The following is a 20,542-nucleotide window of genomic DNA, read 5'->3' as shown; positions in this document are numbered from 1 at the left end:
GGGTGTTTGTCGGACTGGATAACGTTTTGCATGACTGACATGGACACACGTGGGCATTGCTGTGTTGTTGCTTGATCGATTGAAGGATGCAGCATGGAAACGGGCCCTTCGGCCCAGCGAGTCCATGCTGACCATCGACCACCCGTTCGCACACTAATTCTGTAATCCCATATTCCCGACACACTAGGGTCAATTTTGCAGAAGCCAATTAACCTACAAAACTACATGTCTTTGGGAAGTGGGTGGAACCCAGTGTACCCAGAGGAAGCCCGGGTAGTCAGCCCTCCATGTAGACAGCACCTGAAGTCAGGATCAAAGTTGGATATTTGACATTGTGTGGCAGCGGCAGAGTGCCACTGTGCCACTGTGCCACTCTGATCAGCTGGTGGAGCAGTGGCCTCAAATACACTGGCCCGGTGTTGATCTCAAACTTGGGTCTATCTGTACTGAGTTTGCACGTTCTCTATGACTGAGTGTGTTCTCTCTGGGTGCTCTAATTTCCTCCCGCATTTCAGCCATGCAAATTCTCTCTCTGTATCTGCATGTCTCTCTGTCTATCTGTCTGTCTGTCTCTCTCTTGCTCTGCCTGTCTCTCCTGCTCTCTATATGTTTCTCTATCTCGGTATGTCTCCATGTCTCCCGCTCTCTCTCTCTCTCTGTCTCTCCCTCTCTGTCTCTGTATGTCCCTATCTCTGTGTGTCTTTCTCTCTCTCTCTCTCGCTGCATGTGTATCTCTCTCTAACAAAGGAGGTGTGCCTCTGATAGACTTTCTGAGCCACCTAGTGGCTAGCACGGTATTTTACTTTAAGCCATCTTAGGTGGTATAAGTTTTGTGATGGTAGATTTTCATAAATGTGTTTACTTCCATTGAGATTCATCCCTGATCATTAGTGCTAACTGCACGATTTAATAGCGGCATAGCACTTCATCGAAAGTCAGGAGACTAAATGAATGTTTGCTATTATTTGTCACATTGTGCGTTGCAGGTGCTGTGAATTTCTGGATATTTGTTTATCCAGCTGCTGTTTCCCACCACAAAAAAATAATTAGTTGGACAAAAATTTTCCATCTTTTTTTCAATCCGTTCTCGGATTTTAGTTGCAAGAATGTTTATGGCCCAACTTTTATTGCAGAGATGTAGTTAGAACAGTACAGGAACAGGCTCTTTGACCCATAATGGCCGTGCTGTACATGATGTCAAGTTATGGCACAGCAGCAGAGTTGCTGCCTAACAGCGCCAGAGACCCGGGTTGGATCCTGACTGTGGTTACTGCCTGTACGTTGTTTGTACGTTCTCCCTGTGACTGCACGGGTTTTCTCCGGGTGCTCCGGTTTCCTCCCACACTCCAAAGACATACAGGTTTGTAGATTAATTGTCTCCGGTAAAATTGTAAATTGTCCCGTGTGTGTGTGTGTGTGCGTGTGTGCGTGTGTGCGTGCGTGCGTGCGTGCGTGCGTGTGCGTGTGTGTGTGTGTTGACATGTGTGTTAACATGTGTGTTATACTTTAAAGCCACTGACAAAGGGGCGATTTTAAAATACTGTTTTTAACATTATTATTTTAAGTTCAAATAACAATAATGGTAAGGGGAAATTTACCCCCTGGGGTAATACACCTGGGGGTAAATTTACCCACACCTGGGGGTAAATTTACCCAGGTTGGGATCCCTTGCTCTGAACTAAACTCGAAGTTAAACTAATCTCCTCTGCGTGCACGTGATCCATACCCATCCCTATCCGGCATATCCACGTGCTTATCCCCTACCATATCTGCCTCCAATACCACCCCTGGCAACGCAGTCAAGGCTCAAACCACTCTAAGTGTAAAAGAAAACTTGTCCTGCACATCTCCTGACTTTGCATCCTGACCTTAAAGTTATGTCCTTTAGTCTTTGACATTTATATCTTGAGAAAATGGTTCTGACTGCCTACCTTGTCCACGAAATTTAACATGAAACAGTATTTCAGAATTACTAATTCCATTCCTTTTGCACGCCGAATTCTTTAGATATCTATTGACCAGACCAAAATGTCTAGAGGTCTGTGCTAACCCAACAATTGCCCCGCCCACTAGCACTATCTTACACACACACACACACTGGGGACAATTTACAATTTTACCAAAGCCAATTAATCTACAAACCTGTGTGTCTTTGGAGTGCGGGAGGAAACCGGAGCACCCGGGAAAATCCCCACGTGGTCACAGTGTACAAACTCCGCACAGACAGCACCCGTAGTCAGGATCGAACGCGGGTCTCTGGCGCTGTAAGCCAGCAACTCTACCACTGCGCCACTGTGCCGCCCTGCTCCTCTGGCAGCTCGTTCCGCACACCTACCCGCCACTGAATGAAAAAATTGCCCCTGGTGTCTCTATTAAATTCCTCCCTCTCATCTTAAACCTACGTTCTCCGGTTCTTGATTTCCCCAACCTCGGGTAAAAGACTCTGTGCATTCACCCTTACTCCCCTCATGTTTTAAAGCCTTCCAGACTCCGACGGGAATGCCGTTTGGGACAGTGAACCTTATGAACGGGGTTAATCCCAGCGAGACGCCCGTCACCTGCACGGCTGGCATTGGCACCTTTATCCTGGAGTTTGCCACCTTGAGCCGTCTGACGGGCGACCCGGTGTTTGAGCAGGTGGCGAGGAAAGCACTGGACGGGCTGTGGAACAGTCGCTCTGACATCGGCCTTGTGAGTGTGTCCCCACCGTGCTCGAGGGTTGATGGTTTTAGTTTCTTCTCCCTGCTCCCATTATCCACTACAATGCACAGTCATACGGCACAGAGCACTCTCATTTCATTGCTTCCATCGGGAAGAAGATACAGGAGCCTGAAAACTAACGTCCAGGTTCAGGAGCAGCTTCTTCCCCACAGCTATCAGGCTATTAAACACCACAACCTCCAACTAAACATAGCACAAAAAGTAAGGAAATTTGTGTTTGGTAGATTATTTCTTTGTTGTAACAATGCTTCTTGGCAATAAATCTTATACCGTTGGAAAGCCTGTTTATTTCCCTTTTAAATGGTGCCACATTTGTAAGGAACATGCATTTGTGGGATGAGCAGCAGAGCTGAGTATATGGGATGCGCCCATGAAAAATTTGCCAAATCTTCTCTGCCAATGCCAAACAGCTTATTCTGCCATTGACTCTTGTTCGGTGTTGTTTGGTGGATTGGATGATTGGTCTGAAGAAACAAGACATATTGGCAATTTAACAATTTATTCATTTAATAAACAGGAGCCACAGTAGCGTGTGGAAGAACCATACACAGCCACAACAGCCTGGCACCTCCTCCTCATGCTGGTCACCAGCCTGGTCACACACTGTTGTGGGATGGCATCCCATTCTTGTCAGCACCTGGGGGTACCAGAAGCTCAAAACAAGAGTCAATAGCAACAGCAGAATAAGCTGTTTGGCATTGGCAGAGAAGATTTGGCAAATTTTTCATGGGCGCATCCCATATACTCAGCTCTGCTGCTCATCCCACAAATGCATGTTCCTTACAAATGTGGCACCATTTAAAAGGGAAATAAACAGGCTTTCCAACGGTATAAGATTTATTGCCAAGAAGCATTGTTACAACAAAGAAATAATCTACCAAACACAAATTTCCTTACTTTTTGTGCTATGTTTATATAGACGAGGGCATTAGTTTTGTCTTTGCACTATTATTGTACATGTGTATATAATGCGCGCACATGCACAGTGGAGACAATGTTTCCACTAGTGGGAGAATCTTGGACCAGAGGCCATAGTGTCAGAATAAAAGGACTTGCCTTTGGAAAGGAGATGAGGAGGAATTTCTTTAGTCAGAGGGTGGTGAATCTGGAGTTCAATGCCACAGAAGGTTGTGGAGGCCGCAATGGGTATTTTTAAGGCGGAGATTGACAAATTCTTAATTAAGGATGTCGGGGGTTATGGGGAGAAAGAAGGAGAATGGGTTTGAGAAGGAAAGATAGATCAGGCATGAGTGAATGGTGGAGTAGACTCGATGGGCCGAATGGCTTAATTCTGCTCTTACAACTTATGAACATATATATCCATCACGTATATAATATATACACAACTTTGTTATTTATTATGGTGTTTACGGAGTACTATGTTTACATATCTGTTGTGCTGCTGCAAGTAAGAATTTCATTGTTCCGTTTTGGCTCTTGACTCTTGAAACAGGCACTTCAGCCCATCATTGGACTTTAGACATACAGTAAGCAGGTCACTATGCTGATCCCATTTGCCTGCATGGGCTCCGTTGCCTTCAATGCCTCGGAATATTTTCTGGTGTTGTCACTATCTTAGGGTAAAATTGGGTAGCTTTGCTTAACTTAAATCTTGATGTATCGGCACCATCTTAATGGTTCCACAATAACCTGCAATGGAATTACATGAGTTCCTCCAGCACTTTTTTCAACCCAAGGGCAGCACCATAGACCCGGGTTAGATCCTGACCATGGGTGTTGTCTGTACGGAGTTTACACGTTCTCCCCGTGACCCCGTGGGCTTTCTTCAGGTGCTCCAGTTTTCTCCCACAATCCAAAGGCGTACAGGTTTATAGGTTAATTGGCTCTGTAGATTCTCCCGAGTGTGTAGGCTAGTGTTAGTTTATGGGGTGATCGCTGGTCGGCGTGGACTTGATGGGCCGAAGGGCCTGCTTACTGTATCTCTAAAGTCCAAAGATTGCACCTGTGGTGATGACTCCAAAAAACCTGAGAGGCAACAAAGTAAGGGGAAGGTTTGTTAGTATTGTTTTATTATTGTCTCGTGTACGGAGATGTGGTGAAAGAATTTGTTATGCGTGCTATCCCGGCAACCCATACCATCTATGAGTGCATTCATGTTATAGATGAATACATCTTGTAGTGCAAAAGAGAAATAGAGTGTAGAATGTAGTGTTATAGCAACAGAGAAAATGCAGATGAAAGGACAAGGACAAAAGCTGCAACAAGGTGGATTGGGGGTACATCATTAGCATTCTAACAAAATTCTTAAGGGGTTGGACAGGCTAGATGCAGAGAGATTGTTCCCGATGTTGGGGAAGTCCAGAACAAGGGGTCACAGTTTAAGGATAAGGGGGAAGTCTTTTAGGACCGAGATGAGAACGTTGTTTTTCACACAGAGAGTGGTGAATCTGTGGAATTCTCTGCCACAGAAGGTAGTTGAGGCCAGTTCATTGGCTATATTTAAGAGGGAGTTAGATGTGGCCCTTGTGGCTAAAGGGATCAGGGGGTATGGAGCGAAGGCAGGTACGGGATACTGAGTTGGATGATCAGCCATGATCATATTGAATGGCGGTGCAGGCTCGAAGGGCCGAATGGCCTACTCCTGCACCTATTTTCTATGTTTCTATAAACTCTGTTGTGGAGCCGAAATCCCACTGCCTTTGGTGACTGCAAGATTAATGTCTGTTTTAACTTTTTTCTTCAGTTCCCTTCACCACTTGACTTTTGTTCCAAAGGTCGGAAATCATATCGATGTGTTAACCTCAAAGTGGGTGGCACAGGACGCTGGGATTGGGGCAGGAGTGGACTCCTACTTCGAATACCTGGTGAAAGGAGCCATCTTGCTGCAAGATGAAGGACTGATGTCGTCTTTCCTTGGTATGATTTGTGCTTTTCTGAAACTTGTGTTATGGTCTCTACTGCTGTAAGGGATTAGCTGCGTGGCAGGTGGAGAAGTGAAATATGCTGCTTGTGTTGTGTCTATTTTATTAAGAAAAGGTATTAGACTTTACTTTAGACTTTAGAGATACATCGTGGAAACAGGCCCTTCGGCCCACTGAGTACGCACTGACTAGCAATCACCCCATACACTAGCATTATCCTAAACACTGGGAAAATTTGGTATTTTACCAAAGCCAATTAACCTACAAGCCTGTACATTGAATTGAATAAATGTTATTAGCCAAGTATGTATACGTACAAGGAATTTGCCTTGGTGCTTTGCTCAAAGTAACAACACAATATACAGTAGACAATTAAAGATAAAATATTATAATTTAAACGTGAAGAATGTAATACAATATCAGAGCAAAAGGAGGCTACAGACTTTTGGTTATTGAGTAGAGCTACTGCTCGTGGAAAAAAAGTTGTTTTTATGTCTGGCTGTGGCGGCTTTGACAGTTCGGAGTCGCCTTCCAGAAGGAAGTGCTTCAAAGAGTTTGTGGCCAGGGTGAGAGGGGTCAGAGATGATCTTACCCGCTCGCTTCCTGGCCCTTGCAGTGTACAGTTTGTCGATGGGGGGGGAAGGTTGCAGCCAACAACCTTCTGGGCTGATTGAACGATGCGCTGCAGCCTCTGGGTGTCGTGCTTGGTGGCTGAGCCTAACCAGACCATGATGGAGAAGGTGAGGACAGACTCTACGATGGCAGTATAAAACTGGACCATCATTGCCTGTGGCAGATTGTGTTTTCTCAGCTGCCGCAGGAAGTCCATCCTCTGGGCCTTTTTGGCTGTGGAGTCGATGGTGGCCCCCCCATTTAAGGTCCCTAGAGATGATGGTTCCAAGGAACGTAAATGACTCCACACATTTTTGGTGTGTGGGAGGAAACCTGAGAAAATCCACAGGGAAAATGTACAAACTGCATACACCCTCTGTGGCAATTCACATCAATTGGAAATCACCAACCTAACCTTTGGAAGAATAAGTTTAGAAACTGTTCACTAGCTGGTCAGAATGGCGGCATAGCAGTGCAATGTACGTTCTGTGACCTTGTGGGTTTTCTCCAGGTGCTCCGGTATCCTCCCACATTCCAGAGAAGTACAGGTTTGTAGGTTAAATGGCGTCTGTAAATTGTCCCTAGTGTGTTGGATAGTTCTAGTGTAGGAGTTTTGATCGCTGGTCGGCACGGACTTGGTGGGCCGAAGGGCCTATTTCCATGCTGCATTTCTAAAGTCTAAATGCATCTGTTTTTGATCTGACCAGCTCACGAAGCGGAAAGGAGTCTTTTATCACAATGACATCAGCATGAATTAGTGGAAAGCGATTTAAATCTCTGGGGAAAGTGGATGCTTGTACAAAATGTATCAGGAAAAAAAATCTCCTTTCCATTAATAATCAGAACTTCGTGGGCAGTGATTACCACAGAACATTCTGGACTAGATGCTAAATTATCAGCACTAATCGAGAATGCCTCTTTTTTTCATATCATGATGCCTCTCTGTTGTCACACAGATCTCGTAAGTCCGTATGCTATAGAAGCAGAATCAGGCCATTCAGCCCATCAAGTCTACTCCGCCATTGTATCATGGCTGATCTACCTTTCCCTCTCAACGCCATTCTCCTGCCTTCTCCCCGTAACCCCTGACAACATCCCTTGTTGTACGTGGTTTGTTAGGATATAATTCTCCATGACATTATCTCTAATCAATCTCAGCTGACTTATTTCTCTGTTTTTCCCCTTTGTAGACTATGAGAAAGTGATTACGAATTACACCAAGTTTGATGATTGGTATGTCTGGGTTCAGATGTACAAAGGCACCGTCTCCATGCCGGTTTTTCAGTCCCTGGAGGCTTTCTGGCCGGGGTTGCAGGTCAGACTTTGTTGGACTTGGTTGCAACCTTTCTTTTGTGACATCGTGTAGTGCCAAGAGTATTTTGTTCTCGTACGTCCCAGACAGAACAATGAAATTCTTACTTGTCATACAGCGTGGAAACAGCCCTTCGGCCCAACTTGCCCACACCAACCAACATGTCCCGTGTACACTGGTCCCACCTGCCTGCCCTTGGCCCATGTACCAGGTGTAAACCTGTCCTATCCATGTACCTGTCCAAATGTTTCTTAAACGTTGCGATAGTACTTATTAGTCTACTTGATAAGAAAATTTGAAGACGACCTCGAATTTCCTCTTCACATCTCCCAGAAAATGGCAACACCAGTAGATAGAGTGGTATGGTGTGCTTGCCTTCAGCGGTTGGGGCATTGAGTATTAGAGTCAGGAAATTTCAACAGTTCTACTATAAAGCATCCTGGTTCTTGAGCTCTGTCCCTGATCATCTTTACCTTTCCATGTCTGTCAAAAAAAAAACTGAATCACCTGGAGTTGAATCTTTCTGTACACAGTGGTGCAGTTGGTGCCTCACAGCGCCGGGACCCGGGTTCGATCCTGACCTCGGGTGCTATCAGCAACAGAGTTTGTACGTTCTGTTCTCCCTGTGCTGCCGGGTTTCCAACGGGAGCTCCGGTTTCCTCCCACGTCACAAAGACGTGTGGGTTTGTGAGTTAATTGACTTCTGTTATTGGCCCTCTGTAAATCGTCCTCACTGGGAGTAGAGGAGTAGATGAGAAAGTGGGATAACATAGAACTCGTGTGAACGGGTGATCGATGGTCAGCATGGACTTGGTGGGCCGAAGGGCCTGTTTCCATGCTGCTTCTCTAAACCAAGCTTGCCTTTAAACCCTTCATCTTTTGCACAAAAGTGGGGAGTTGGTGGGCACATCTGAAAGAATAGGTTATTGGAATGGATCTCAGCAAGAGCCAGCATAGGTTCTGTCGACCAAATAGGGGCCATCATCAAGAAATAGAACATGGGAAATAAATGCAAGAATCCCAAATATGCTTCTGGAGAGAAAAATAATTACAGAAGGAACAGGATCATTGTAGAAAATCCACAGGTTTTAGTTTGGTTTAGTTAAGCGATACAGCGTGGCAACAGGCCCTTTGGCCCACCGAGTCTGCCTCGACCAACGATCACCCCGTACACTTTTTCTATCCTACACATTGGGGACAATTTACAGAAACAATTAACCTACTTTGGGATGTGGGAGGTAACTGGAGAAAACCCACACGGTCACAGGGTCTACGTGCAAACTCCATACAGACAGCACCCGTAGTCAGGATCGAACCCGGATCTCTGGTGCTGTGAGGCAATAACTCTACCGCTGCACCACCGCGCTGCGCCACCGTGCTGCCACTTGTTGCCGGCTTGTTGAATGTTCTGGCTCAATTCCTGGCTTTGAATTGTCCGTCCATGGTCTTGACCTAGCTGTGATGATGGACTGCAGTTCTGAAATCTTCAGTGGTCTTTGCTGGGTTTGAACCTGGGACTGACGAGGCATCTTTCATCTTCCCTCACAGAGCTTAATAGGCAACATTAATAACGCAATGAAAACGTTCCACAACTACTACCAGGTTTGGAAACAGTACGGGGGGCTGCCCGAATTTTACAGCATCCCTCAGGGTTCGACTGTGGACAAGCGGGAAGGTTATCCGCTTCGACCAGGTGAGAAAAGATGGACCATCCATTAAACGGTCGTGTTGCCCCTTGGGATGTCCTGAAAGCAATTGGCAGCCACGAGACACCCGAGGAACTGCAGATGCTGGAGCACAACAGAAGTTGCTCAATGGCTCAGGCGGCATCTCCAATGGTGCTTTTATGGTCTCATGCGCAAATACTACAGTGAAATTCTATTCTTACTTACAGTCCAGTAAAGTATTGCCATACCTAAGCATATCCCTTTTTGCATTCCTTTCAAAACATCTCAAAGCATTTGTAGAAACAAGGAACTGCAGATGCTGGTTTATACCATACCATGGACACACAATGCTGGGGTAACTCAGCGGGTCAAGCAGCATTGCTGGAGAAAAAGGATGGGTGACGTTTTAAGTCGGGACCCTTCGTCTGATCCGAATCGTCACCCATCTTTTTTTCCTCCAGAGATGCTTCACCTGCTGAGTTACGTCAGCACTTTGTGTCTATCTTATGGTATAAACCAGCATCTCCAGTTCCTTGTTTCCACCTATCACTCGCCAGACTTTGTCCCGCCCCCACCTCTTTTCCAGCTTTCTTCCTCCCCCCCCCCCAAACTACAATCACTGAAGAAGGGTCCCGACCCGAAACGTCACCTAGCCACATCCTCCAGATATGCTGCCTGACCCACTGAGTTAATCCAGCAATTTTTGTTTTATTATGCAAAATTGGGCTGTGGCTGACTGCTAAATTTTAAACTGTAGGCTGAAGTAAAGCACATACCTCCACCTCTTTTTTTTGTTGTTTCTCCTACCCCGTTGATAGCATAGTGAAAGTGTGTAGAAGAAACTATTGATATAGACTACACTGACCCCAGGCACCAGGCTTGCTACTTTGTGATGAGACCATTTCAAATTACTGTACTGCCCAGGGTATTAATTCTTAGCATTTGAAGCAACACAGGAATGATGAGGTCACGGTTTGAGGTGAGGAGCTTTTGATGATTCCGACCCTTTACTCACTGCAGTTTAGAAGGATGAGGGGGGACCTCACTGAAACCGACCAGATATTTGAAAACCCCAGGTAGAGTGGACTTGGGGAGGATGTTTCCATCTTTCCATAGATCCACTATATTGACGTACCTTTAGAAAAGAAATGAGGAACTTCCTTAGCCAGAGGGCGGTGAATCTGTAGAATTCACTACCACTGCCAGCTGCGGAGGCCAAGTCACTGGGATTTTTAAAGCTGAAATTGATAACTTCTTGATAAGTAAGGGCGTCAAAGGTTATGGGATGAAGGCAGGAGAATGGGGTTGAGAGGGAAAAATAGATCAGCCATGATTGAACGGCGGAGTGGACTTGATGGGCTGAATGACCTAATTCTGCTCCCATGTCTTATGATCTTATGAACACAGATTTTCCTCCCAATGCACTTCAGTTGTCAATGACCAGTCTCACCGTTACACAATTACCCTCCATGTTATCCAGAAGTAGCCATTTCAATCGTCTGCCATCTTTTCATTCCCTCTGTTGTTTTTGTTCCGGGTTATCTCATCTGATACTGAAAGAGACTAGCGGGCCTGGTTTGTTGTTGCAGAGCTGATAGAGAGTGCGATGTATCTGTATCGAGCCACAGGAGACCCGACCCTCCTGGAACTGGGCAGAGATGTGGTTGAGGCCATTGAGAAGATAAGCCGTGTGGATTGTGGCTTTGCCACTGTAAGTACTGCACCAGTTTACACTATTGTATTTAGAGATACAGCGCGGAAACAAACTCTAGAGGCTACTATGTTCATAGACTAGTTATTATCTCTGTCCTGCGTCGATCACCCACTTGCGTATTTGTTTAATCGTGGAGAAATGCAGCATGGAAACAGGCTCTTCAGTCTCCGACTGGCCATTCAGTTATACACTAATCCTACCGTGACCCATTTTATTCTCCCCACCACTCACCACACACTGTGGGCAATTTACAGAGGACAATTAACCTCAGGACTCCAGGGACTGAGCTAATGGGTGGGGTTGGGCAGGCCAGGACTTAATTATTTGGAGCATTAGGAAACGGGGCGATCTTTTGTAGGTGTATAAGATAACAGAGGCATAGATAGGGTGAATACACAGTCTTTCCCCAGGTTTGTGAATCATGAGCTAAAAGGCATGGGTTTGGTTCAGTTTAGTTTAGAGATACAGCGTAGAAACAGACCCTTCGGCCTACCTGGGCCACGCCACCAAACATTACCCAGTACACTAGTTCTATTCCACACCTGAGGGATAATTTACAGAAGCCAATTAGCCTACAAACCCGTAGGTTTTTGGAGTGTGGGAGGAAACCGGAGCACCCGGAGAAAACCCACGTGGTCACAGGGAGAGCGTACAAGCTCTGTACAAACAGGACCCATAGTCAGTATCAAACCTGGGTCTCTGGTGATGTAAGGCAGCAACTCTACCAATGCACTACTGTGCCGTCCTCAGTGGTGGGACCGTACGTTTATAATGTTAGGAGTTTTCCTGGTTGAGTGTTTGTGTTTGATAGACCTGATGACTGACAAGTTGGTTGAGGAACTGTGTCTGATTTTGGATAGACCTGTTGACTGACTCTTTTGGCCTTGAAGGTCCGAGATTTGCGTGACCACAAGTTGGACAACCGTATGGAGTCTTTCTTCCTGGCCGAGACGGTGAAGTACCTCTACCTGCTCTTTGACCCGGACAACTTCCTCCATAACGACGGCACCTCCTTCCACACGGTGACCACGCCCTACGGAGAGTGCGTGCTGGGGGCGGGCGGCTACCTGTTCAACACGGAGGCTCATCCCATCGATCCCGCGGCTCTGCACTGCTGCAGCCAGCACCGCCAGGAGCGCTGGGAGGTGGAAGCGCTGATGCAGGAATTCCACAGCGCCCGGTACGAGAGGACGGGCTTCCACCACGCAAGTTCTCCGGTGCAGCGCTCCCACCACGGCACGAGCAAGAGGAAAGCTCAAAATGGCGACAGGGCAAAGAAGATAAGGAATAAGAAAGGAGATTGTGTGTTGGGTTGTCCCAGCCAGCATTTCAGCTCCAAACTTGCTGTGTTAGGTCAAGTGTTTACAGACTCTTCCTGATCTACGCCTTAGATCTTTATTTATTAAATTGTGGAATAAAGTTTGTCTGTTTTGTACGTGATCTTCTATTTCTTTTTTGTTTTGGTGTCAGAAATCCTACCAGATAATGAAAGGCCTAGATAGAGGGGGACGCGGAGAAGACGTTTCCAGTAGTGGGAGAGTTTGTGGCCAGAGGGCACAGCCTCAGTAAAAGTGAGTGCATTCAAAATGGAGTTGAGGAGGAATTTCTTTAGCTTGGGGGTGGTGTATCTGTGGAATTTATTGCCATATACAGCAGTGGAGGCCAAGACATTCGGTCTTTTTAAGGATTAAATTGATAGGTTCCTGATTAGGAAGTGTGTCAATGTGGTTGAGGGGAAAAATAGACCAGCCATGATTGAAAGGCACAGTAGACCATGGGCTGAATGGCCTAATTCTGCCCATGTTTGATTGGGTTATAGTTTGATTGATTGAAAGACACAGCATGGAAACAGGCCCTTCAGCCCACTGTGTCCATGCAGACTGTCGATCACCAGTTAACACTAGTTCTATGTTATTCCTTTTGCCTGTCTACTCACTACACTAGGGGTAATTTACAGAGGCCAATTAACCTGCAAATCCAAAGTGGATGTGGGAGAAAACCGGAGCACCTGGAGAAAACCCATGCGGTCACAGTGAGAGCGTGCAAACTCCACACAGACAGTACCTGAAGTCTAGATGGAACCCGGGTCTCTGGCGCTGTGAGGCAGCAGCACTACCTGCTGCGCCACTGTACAGCCCGCAGGATAGCAAGAACAGGGGATGTCTGTCTCATCATCTCTCTGGATTTAAATCACTCGGCAAGGGATTTGATTTCCAAGAGTGGACCGGACATTTGTTGGCTTCTCCAACCTCCTAGTTAATTTTTACTTCTGAACACAGCAGTCACGTTATTGTAATATAGAAACGAGGAACTGCAGATGCTGTTTCCACGAAAGGGCACAGTGTGCTGGAGTAACTCAGTGGGTCAGGCAGCATCTCTGGAGGACAAGGATAGGTGACGTTTTGGGTCAAGGAAAGAGCGTTCACGTCGCGGCCCTGGTTCCACCAATCTTTCCACCACTATGCACAAGAAGCACAAGGCGCCATTGTGTGCAGATGCCGAGAAGTGTGTTCAGCTCTGGCTGACCAATTTCTAATCTTGTGATGTGGACTCGATAAGAAGCTCAAATATGAAAATGAGGTGCTGATCCTCCTGCATGCAGCCTCTGGCAATGGGGGAAGACCCAGACCGACAAAGGTCAGTGTTGGAATCAGGGCCGTTTTTACAGCATTATGGGCCCCCAGGCAAAGCAGTGTACTGGGGCCCCTACCGTTACACTCCCCCACCCCCCTTTCCCTACCAGCCTCCCCCTGTCGTGCCGGCAAAAAGCACTTACCGAAAAGCACTTAGCGATGGACTTAGGGTGCTACATTGTTGCGAAAAGTACTTACAGATCGCTGTGAGAAGCACTTAGTGACCGAAAATGTTGCGAAAAAAGCACTTATTGAACCTACATTTTTAAAGCAGTATTTATTTATTGCAAGTCACTTAACATACACAGATCAGCATGGGGCCCCTATGCTCGTGGGCCCCCGGGCAAGTGCCCATCATGCCCATGCGTTAAGACGGCCCTGGTTGGAATGGGAATGGGGAGTTAAAGAGGTCAGCACCCGCGAGATCCAGCAGGCCTTGGCAGACCGAGCGTAGGTATTTGCGAAACGCTCACCAAGTCTACGCTTGGCCTCGCCGATGTAAAGGAGGCCCGTGCCGGGAAGGCAGGGTGCAGTTGACGAGGCTGGAGGTGGTGCACCTGAACCTCTGTCTCACCTGGAAGGTCCCTGGATGGAGGTGAGGGAGGAGGTGTAGGGATAGTATTACATCGTCTGCAGTTGCAGGGGAAAGAACCTGGGGAGGGGGTGGGAGGGGTGGGAAGGGATGAGTGAACCAAGGAGTTGCAGAGGGAGCAGTCTTTGTGGAAAGGGCGGGGATGGTAAGATGTGACTGGTGGTGGAATCACATGAAGTGTGTTTATTGAAGGCAGTAATTTGACCACAGAATGTAAAGGAGAAAGCCTTCTGGCCCTCTGTTCTCGCTCCAGCTCCTTGTAACTTGCTGCCTGATTAGACTCACTTCCCTCTCTTTCCCGTTGGCCTGCGTTAATGTGTTTCTTGCAGCCTTGCAGCCTTTTAGAAAGTTATTTTTAGATTGGCTGTCAAATAACTTAGCACGCCATTTGCAAACAATCTCCCCTCCTCTATTTATCCGAACCACTGCAAGTATAATATTTCACCATTTTTAGTTCAGTTTAGAGATGCAGCGTGGAAACAAGCCTTTCAGCCCACTGAGTGCATGCCAATCAACAATCACCCATACACTAGTTCTATCCTACACATTACAATTACAGAGGTCAACCTTGATTATGGTGGCTGTTTTCCTGAGGCAGCATGAACTGTAGATAGAGGCAGATGGGGGGGGGGGGGGGTGTTAGATAGAGACAGATGGGGGGAGGAGGCTGATTTGTGACGTACTGGGCTTAATCCACAACTCTGCATCTGTTTAGCAGTTCTTTAGACTTTAGAGTTACAGAGTAACAGGCCCTTCAGCCCACCGAGTTCGTGCCGACCACTGATCACCCAATGCACGAGCACTATTCTACACACTAGGGACAATTTACAATCTGCCAATGCCAATTAATCTACAAACCTGTACGTCTTTAAAGTGTGCGGGGAAACCGGAGCACCGGGAGAAAACCCATGCGGTCACAAGGAGAATGTACAAACGTGGTACAGACAACACCCGTAGTCGGGATCGAACCCGGGTCTCTGGCGTGGCAGGACAGCGACTCTACTGTTGCACCACTCCCAGTTCTGTCATTGACCCTATAATTCGTGCCATCCTGGTGGGTGTGGAGAGGCAATGGGATTCTGCTTTGTCAGAGGAGAGAGAGCTGGCCAAATGATTGCTGCAGGGGTTTGTTAATTTTAAATACTGACATTACATTTAAATAGACCGGCGCAAACCAGCTGAGAAATGGAAGGTTTCCGACTGTAGATGTAGCATCAGTAGGAAGTGAACACCACAGCAATCTAATCAAAGTGATGGTTTGAAAGGAATAATTAAGTATTTTATGTTTATCTGTTCTCAGATATTGTATGCTGCAATGCACTTGTAAGGCGACAGCTATTATCAGAGAGGAAATACCTAATTAAATATCCCTGTTTGTTAGCCACTACATTAATGAACAGTCAAGCTAATAGATTTTATAAAAATTCTTCACCATTTATCTTTATGCCATAGAATATATCAGAGACGTGTGCCTGAGAAACAAGTGTCCACAGTACTGATTAACTACACAAGGAAACCTTGTCTTTCGCTCAACCTTCATTTCCCATCAATGGCATTACTTGAAGTATGTATTCCTAAATGTTTTATCGACCCCCTAGTTAAACTGCATTTATTGATTATTTCTATAACTAATAAAATTCATTCTTTTAATGGAGATGAAAGAGAGTGCAGTTGCTGGAAATGTTTGGTAATAACTTTTTTTTTTGCTCCAATTTTTTTGTTTTGTTTAGAGATACAACGTGGAAACAGGCCCTATTGCCCACCAAGTCCATGCCAACCAGCAATCCCCATGCGTGCCACTATCCTACACACGAGCGACAGTTTACACTCTTTACTGAAGAAAATTAACCAACAAATCTGTACGTCTTTAGAGTGTGGGAGGAAACCTGAGCACCGGGAGAAAACCCACGTGGACACGGAGAATGTATAAACTCCAGACAGACAGCACCCATAGTCAGGATCGAACCCGGGTCTCTGGCGTTGTAGGGCAGCAACTCTACCGCTGCACCACTTATCTATTCTTGGGTTGTGCCAAGTTCCAAGTAATCGATCTTTATTTTTCCCAGGTGCTTTCCTCTGCAACCACAGGATATGCAAACCTGTCCCTATACCTCTTCCCTCGACTCCATCCAAAGAAATAAAGATTGATGGTAGACCCAAAATGCCGGAGTAACTCAGCAGGACGGGCAGCATCTCTGGAGAGAAGGAATGGGTGACGTTTCGGGTCCAGACCCTTCCTCAGACTGATGTCAGGGAAGTGGGGGGTACAGAGATAAAATGTAGTCTGAGACAGTAAGACGTAGGAGAATTGGGAAGGGGGAGGGGATGGAGAGAGAGAGGGAAAGCAAGGGCTACTTGAAGTTAGAGAAGTCAATGTTCATACTGCTGGGGTGCAAGCATTGAATTGTCTAATTTTAAGGAACTTCACCTGACATTTCCCCCCCCCCCCCCCCTTCCTTGCCCCCTTCTGCCACGCTAGCTGTTTTACCTTCCACAGTTCCCCACGTTGTTTCTCTTGAGATCACACTTTCCCTAGAGAACACTGCACCTACCAGGTACCACCCTGCCTGAGTTGATTTGTGGTCGGCACTGAATGGTCCTGGTCTTTTCTCGCCTCCAGCACTTCATCCCACCACCCCCTACTTTCATTGTGAATAGGTGTCCCGACCTGAAACGTCATCCATCCTTTTCCCCTGAAGATGCAGCCTGACCCGCTGAGCTACTCCTGCACTCTGTGTCTATCTTTGGGTTGGGTGTTTGGTTGAGGAGGAACGGGCATTTCCTGCTCAGGTTTGGGAGGTCTAAGGTGGATATTCAGCATTCCTACACAATGTCCATTGTAATCCATTTCAAAACGTTCGAGTGGATTGTAACAGTCATATGTGTGATATTGTCCATAGCGATGACCCTAAAGTGTGTGGTATTGTAGAATACAACAATAACTTTGCGCTACAAAGGTGCTTGTTGAAATCCACAAATGAACGTGTTCCCAGAACCATTTCCGACTGGGTGTTCCGATTCATACCTGTCGTGTCCGCTGGATACCTTTTGCATGCAAAGGGAGAGAGCTCGAGGGGGAAACTGCAGGCTGAATTAGAACCTGTGGAAATCATTGCCACAGACAGCTGTGGAGGCCAAGTCAATGGATCTTTTTAAGGCGGAAATGAACAGATTCTTGATTAATACGGGTGTTGGGGATATATGGAATGAAGGCAGGAGAATGGGGTTGAGATTGATAGGTCAGCCATGATTGAATGGAGGAGTAGAATTGATGGTCCGAATGGCCTAATTCTGCTCCTAGAACTTATGAGCATGAAGTTATGAACACTGAAACACAACCATCATGTAACAAAGGAGTGAGTTAAACAACACCAACCTTACCTCTCCAAAGCCATGCACATTTAAATCCCCGACCATCACTCTGACTTCCATTAAATCTTCAAAGTTAAACTAGCATTTTTAGTCTAGAGAGCAAGGCTTTCATAAGGTTCTAGGAGCAGAATTAGGCCATTCAGCCCATCTAGTGTACTCTGCCATTCAATCGTGGCTGATGTATCTTTCCCTCCTAACCCTATTCACTTGCCTTCCCCCCATAACCCCTGACACCCGTACTAATCAAGAATCTATCTCTACCTTAAAAATATCCATTGACTTGACCTCCACAGCCTTCTGTGCAAAGAATTCCACAGATTCACCACTCTGACTAAAGAAATTCCTCCTCATCTCCTTTCTAAAGAAATGTCCTTTAATTCTGAGGCTGTGCCCTCTAGTCCTAGATTCCCCCAATAGTGGAAACATCCTCTCCACATCCATTCTATAAAGGCCTTTCACTATTCGGTAAGTTTCAATTAGGTCCCCCCTCATATATTTGAACTCCAGTGAGAACAGGTCCAGTGCCGACAAATGTTCATCATATGTTAACCCACTCATTCCTGGGATCATTCTTGCAAAACCTTCTCTGGACCCTCTCCAGAGCCAGTACATCCTCGGATATGGGGCTCAAAATTGCTCACAATAGACAATAGACAATAGGTGCAGGAGGAGGCTATTTGGCCCTTCCCGATACTCCACGATACTCCAAATGCAGTCTGACCAGCGCCTTATAGAGTCTCAGCATTACATCCCTGTTTTTGTATTCTTGTCCTTTTGAAATAAATGCTAGCATTGCGTTTGCCTTCCTTACTACCGGTTTGACTTGCAAATTAACTTTAGGGGAATCCTGCACCAGCACTCCCAAGTCCCTTTGTACCTCCGATTTCTGGATTCTCTCCCCATTTAGAAAATAGCCTATGCCTTTATTCCTTCTACCAAAATGCACGACTTCACACTTTGCTACACTATATTCCATCTGTCTTTTCTCTGTCCGTTCTCCCAACCTGTCCAAGTCCTTCTGCAGAGTCCCTGCTTTCTCTACACCACCTGCCCCTCCACCTATTTTCGATTCATCTGCAAAGTTGGCCACAAAGCCTTCAATCCCCCCATCTAAGTCATTAATATACAACGTGAAGTCCCCTGCAGTACTCCATTAATCACTGGCAGCCAAACAGAATAAAAACCCTTTATTGTCATTCTTTCCCTTCTGCCATCCAGCCAACTTGCTATCCATGCTAGTATCTCCCCTTTGATACCATGAGCTTTCGTCTTCCCTATCAGCCTCACGTGTGGAACCTTATCAGTCTTTTGAATGGAGACCCAGACGACATAGGTTTAAGGTTAGGGGGGGAAAGATTTAATGGGAACCTGAGGGATAACATTTTTACCCAAAGGGTGGATGGAACGAGCTGCTGGTGGAAGGAGTTGAGGCAGGTAGTGTCCCAACGTTTAAGAAACGTGCAGACAGGTATATGAATAGGATAGGTTTTGAGGGATATGGGTCAAACGCAGGCAGGTGGGACTAGTGTAGATGGGACATGTTGGTAGGTGTGTGCAAGTTGGACCTAAGGGCCTGTTTCCACACTGTATGACTCTATGATTCTTCGTCAAATTGGGACCCTTGTTTAGATATAGATACAAGGAACTTCAGATGCTGGTTTACAGAGAAAAAGACACAAAGTGCCAGAATATGTCTGAAGAACACATTAGTCATATGGATATCTGAACATATTCAGACCAGTCTGAAGCCGTCGCCCATTCCTTCTCTCCAGAGATGCTGCCTGACCCTGCTGAGTTACTCCAGCATTTTGTGCCAGAATATGTGTGTTGGGAATCACGCAGCTGTCTGAGTTGCTCCAGTACTTTTGCCCTTATTTAGAAATATGAGGCAATTAAAACAAGTCAGGCGAGGCTTTAAAATGAAAACATGTGCCCCGTGTGAGGCTCGAACTCACGACCTTCAGATTATGAGACTGACGCGCTGCCTACTGCGCTAACGAGGCTCTGCACTGAACCAATATGAAGTGGCTTCAGAGACTGGAGCCGATGGTGCGGGTGGGTCCTTCTGTATTGGGCAGCGGTGTGGAACACACAGTGGCTGTGGCTGGTGTATGTGTGGCTTCTGGAGAGCGCTGGGCGAGCCCCCGGGTGGAGACGCGGGGGAGGGAGGGAGGGAGGGGTGGTTAGAGTTAGGTGGGGTGGGATTAGAGTGCGGGGAGGGTAGAAGGAGGTGAGATCAGACAGAGAGAGGTTAGAAGCTAGGCTATACCCGGGCAACAAAGCCTTCCCCCTTATTACTGTGTGTACGATCAATGGACGACTAAGCATTACAAGTCAGCCTAACAGCAGAAAGGCTGGCATTAGTCCCACGCTATTCCATTCCATGCCATTTACAAAAGCAGTCAGACAGGGCATGAGAGGAGAGGAGGTCAGGGAATCGTGGGTGGAACAGTGGAGTTTGGGGGTCTGGGGGAGGGAGGGGGGGGGGGGGGAAGAGGCAATGAAATGAACCAAGGGACTGGACTGCAGACTCTGGGTTGCTAGATGCACAGAATACTGGAGTAACTCTGCGGGTCAGGCAGCCACACGGATAGGCGACGTTTCAGGTCGGGACCCTTCTTCAGACCGATTTTGGGGGGTGGGGAGATGGAAGAGAGGAGAGAGAAAGCCGGAAGAGTGGGGGAATGAAGAAAAGGTTACATAGAGTAACACACGAAGGTATTTATTCACAAAATGCTGGAGTAACTCAGCAGGCCAGGCAGCATCTCAGGAGAGAAGGAATGGGTGACGTTTCGGGTTCTTCAGACTGATGTCAGGATATAGAGTAACTAACACACGAGGTCAGGGAGCGTTTACTATTTGGTAACCAGAGGGCAGTAAGTATCATTGCAAATATATTTTCATTCTGGAAAAGCAAGGAACTGCAGATGCTGGTTTACAAAAGCACACACAAAGTACTGGAGTAACTGATCGGGTCAGGCAGCACCAGCCTGAAGGGACCCGACTTGAAATGCCACCTGTCCATGTTCTCCAGGGA

At 46.6% G+C, this 20,542-nt stretch overlaps 1 protein-coding gene and 1 non-coding gene across 3 annotated transcripts in view; one reads left to right on the top strand and one right to left on the bottom strand.

The window, feature by feature from the left end:
* edem2 (ER degradation enhancer, mannosidase alpha-like 2) overlaps positions 1 to 12,338 on the top strand; it is a 38,974-nt gene extending 26,636 nt beyond the window's left edge. The window contains exons 7-12 of one of the 2 annotated variants that reach the window (XM_078418777.1): positions 2,480 to 2,691; positions 5,457 to 5,598; positions 7,406 to 7,530; positions 9,076 to 9,220; positions 10,784 to 10,905; positions 11,799 to 12,338. In XM_078418777.1, the coding sequence (XP_078274903.1) occupies positions 2,480 to 2,691; positions 5,457 to 5,598; positions 7,406 to 7,530; positions 9,076 to 9,220; positions 10,784 to 10,905; positions 11,799 to 12,287 (1,235 nt within the window). In that variant the 3' untranslated portion in view covers positions 12,288 to 12,338. The remainder of the gene's footprint in view (positions 1 to 2,479; positions 2,692 to 5,456; positions 5,599 to 7,405; positions 7,531 to 9,075; positions 9,221 to 10,783; positions 10,906 to 11,798) is intronic. The other variant, XM_078418778.1, reaches the window with a different exon arrangement.
* A 7,097-nt stretch (positions 12,339 to 19,435) lies between these two features.
* Positions 19,436 to 19,508, bottom strand: trnam-cau (transfer RNA methionine (anticodon CAU)). The gene has a single exon. It is a non-coding gene; the product is annotated as a tRNA-Met (tRNA).
* Positions 19,509 to 20,542: the final 1,034 nt, after the last annotated feature.

Source organism: Rhinoraja longicauda, chromosome 22, assembly GCF_053455715.1.
Source record: "Rhinoraja longicauda isolate Sanriku21f chromosome 22, sRhiLon1.1, whole genome shotgun sequence".
In the NCBI taxonomy this organism is placed as follows: domain Eukaryota; kingdom Metazoa; phylum Chordata; class Chondrichthyes; order Rajiformes; family Arhynchobatidae; genus Rhinoraja; species Rhinoraja longicauda.
The sequence above is the reverse complement of the archived record's forward strand: the minus strand, read 5'-3'. Positions and strand labels throughout refer to the sequence as shown.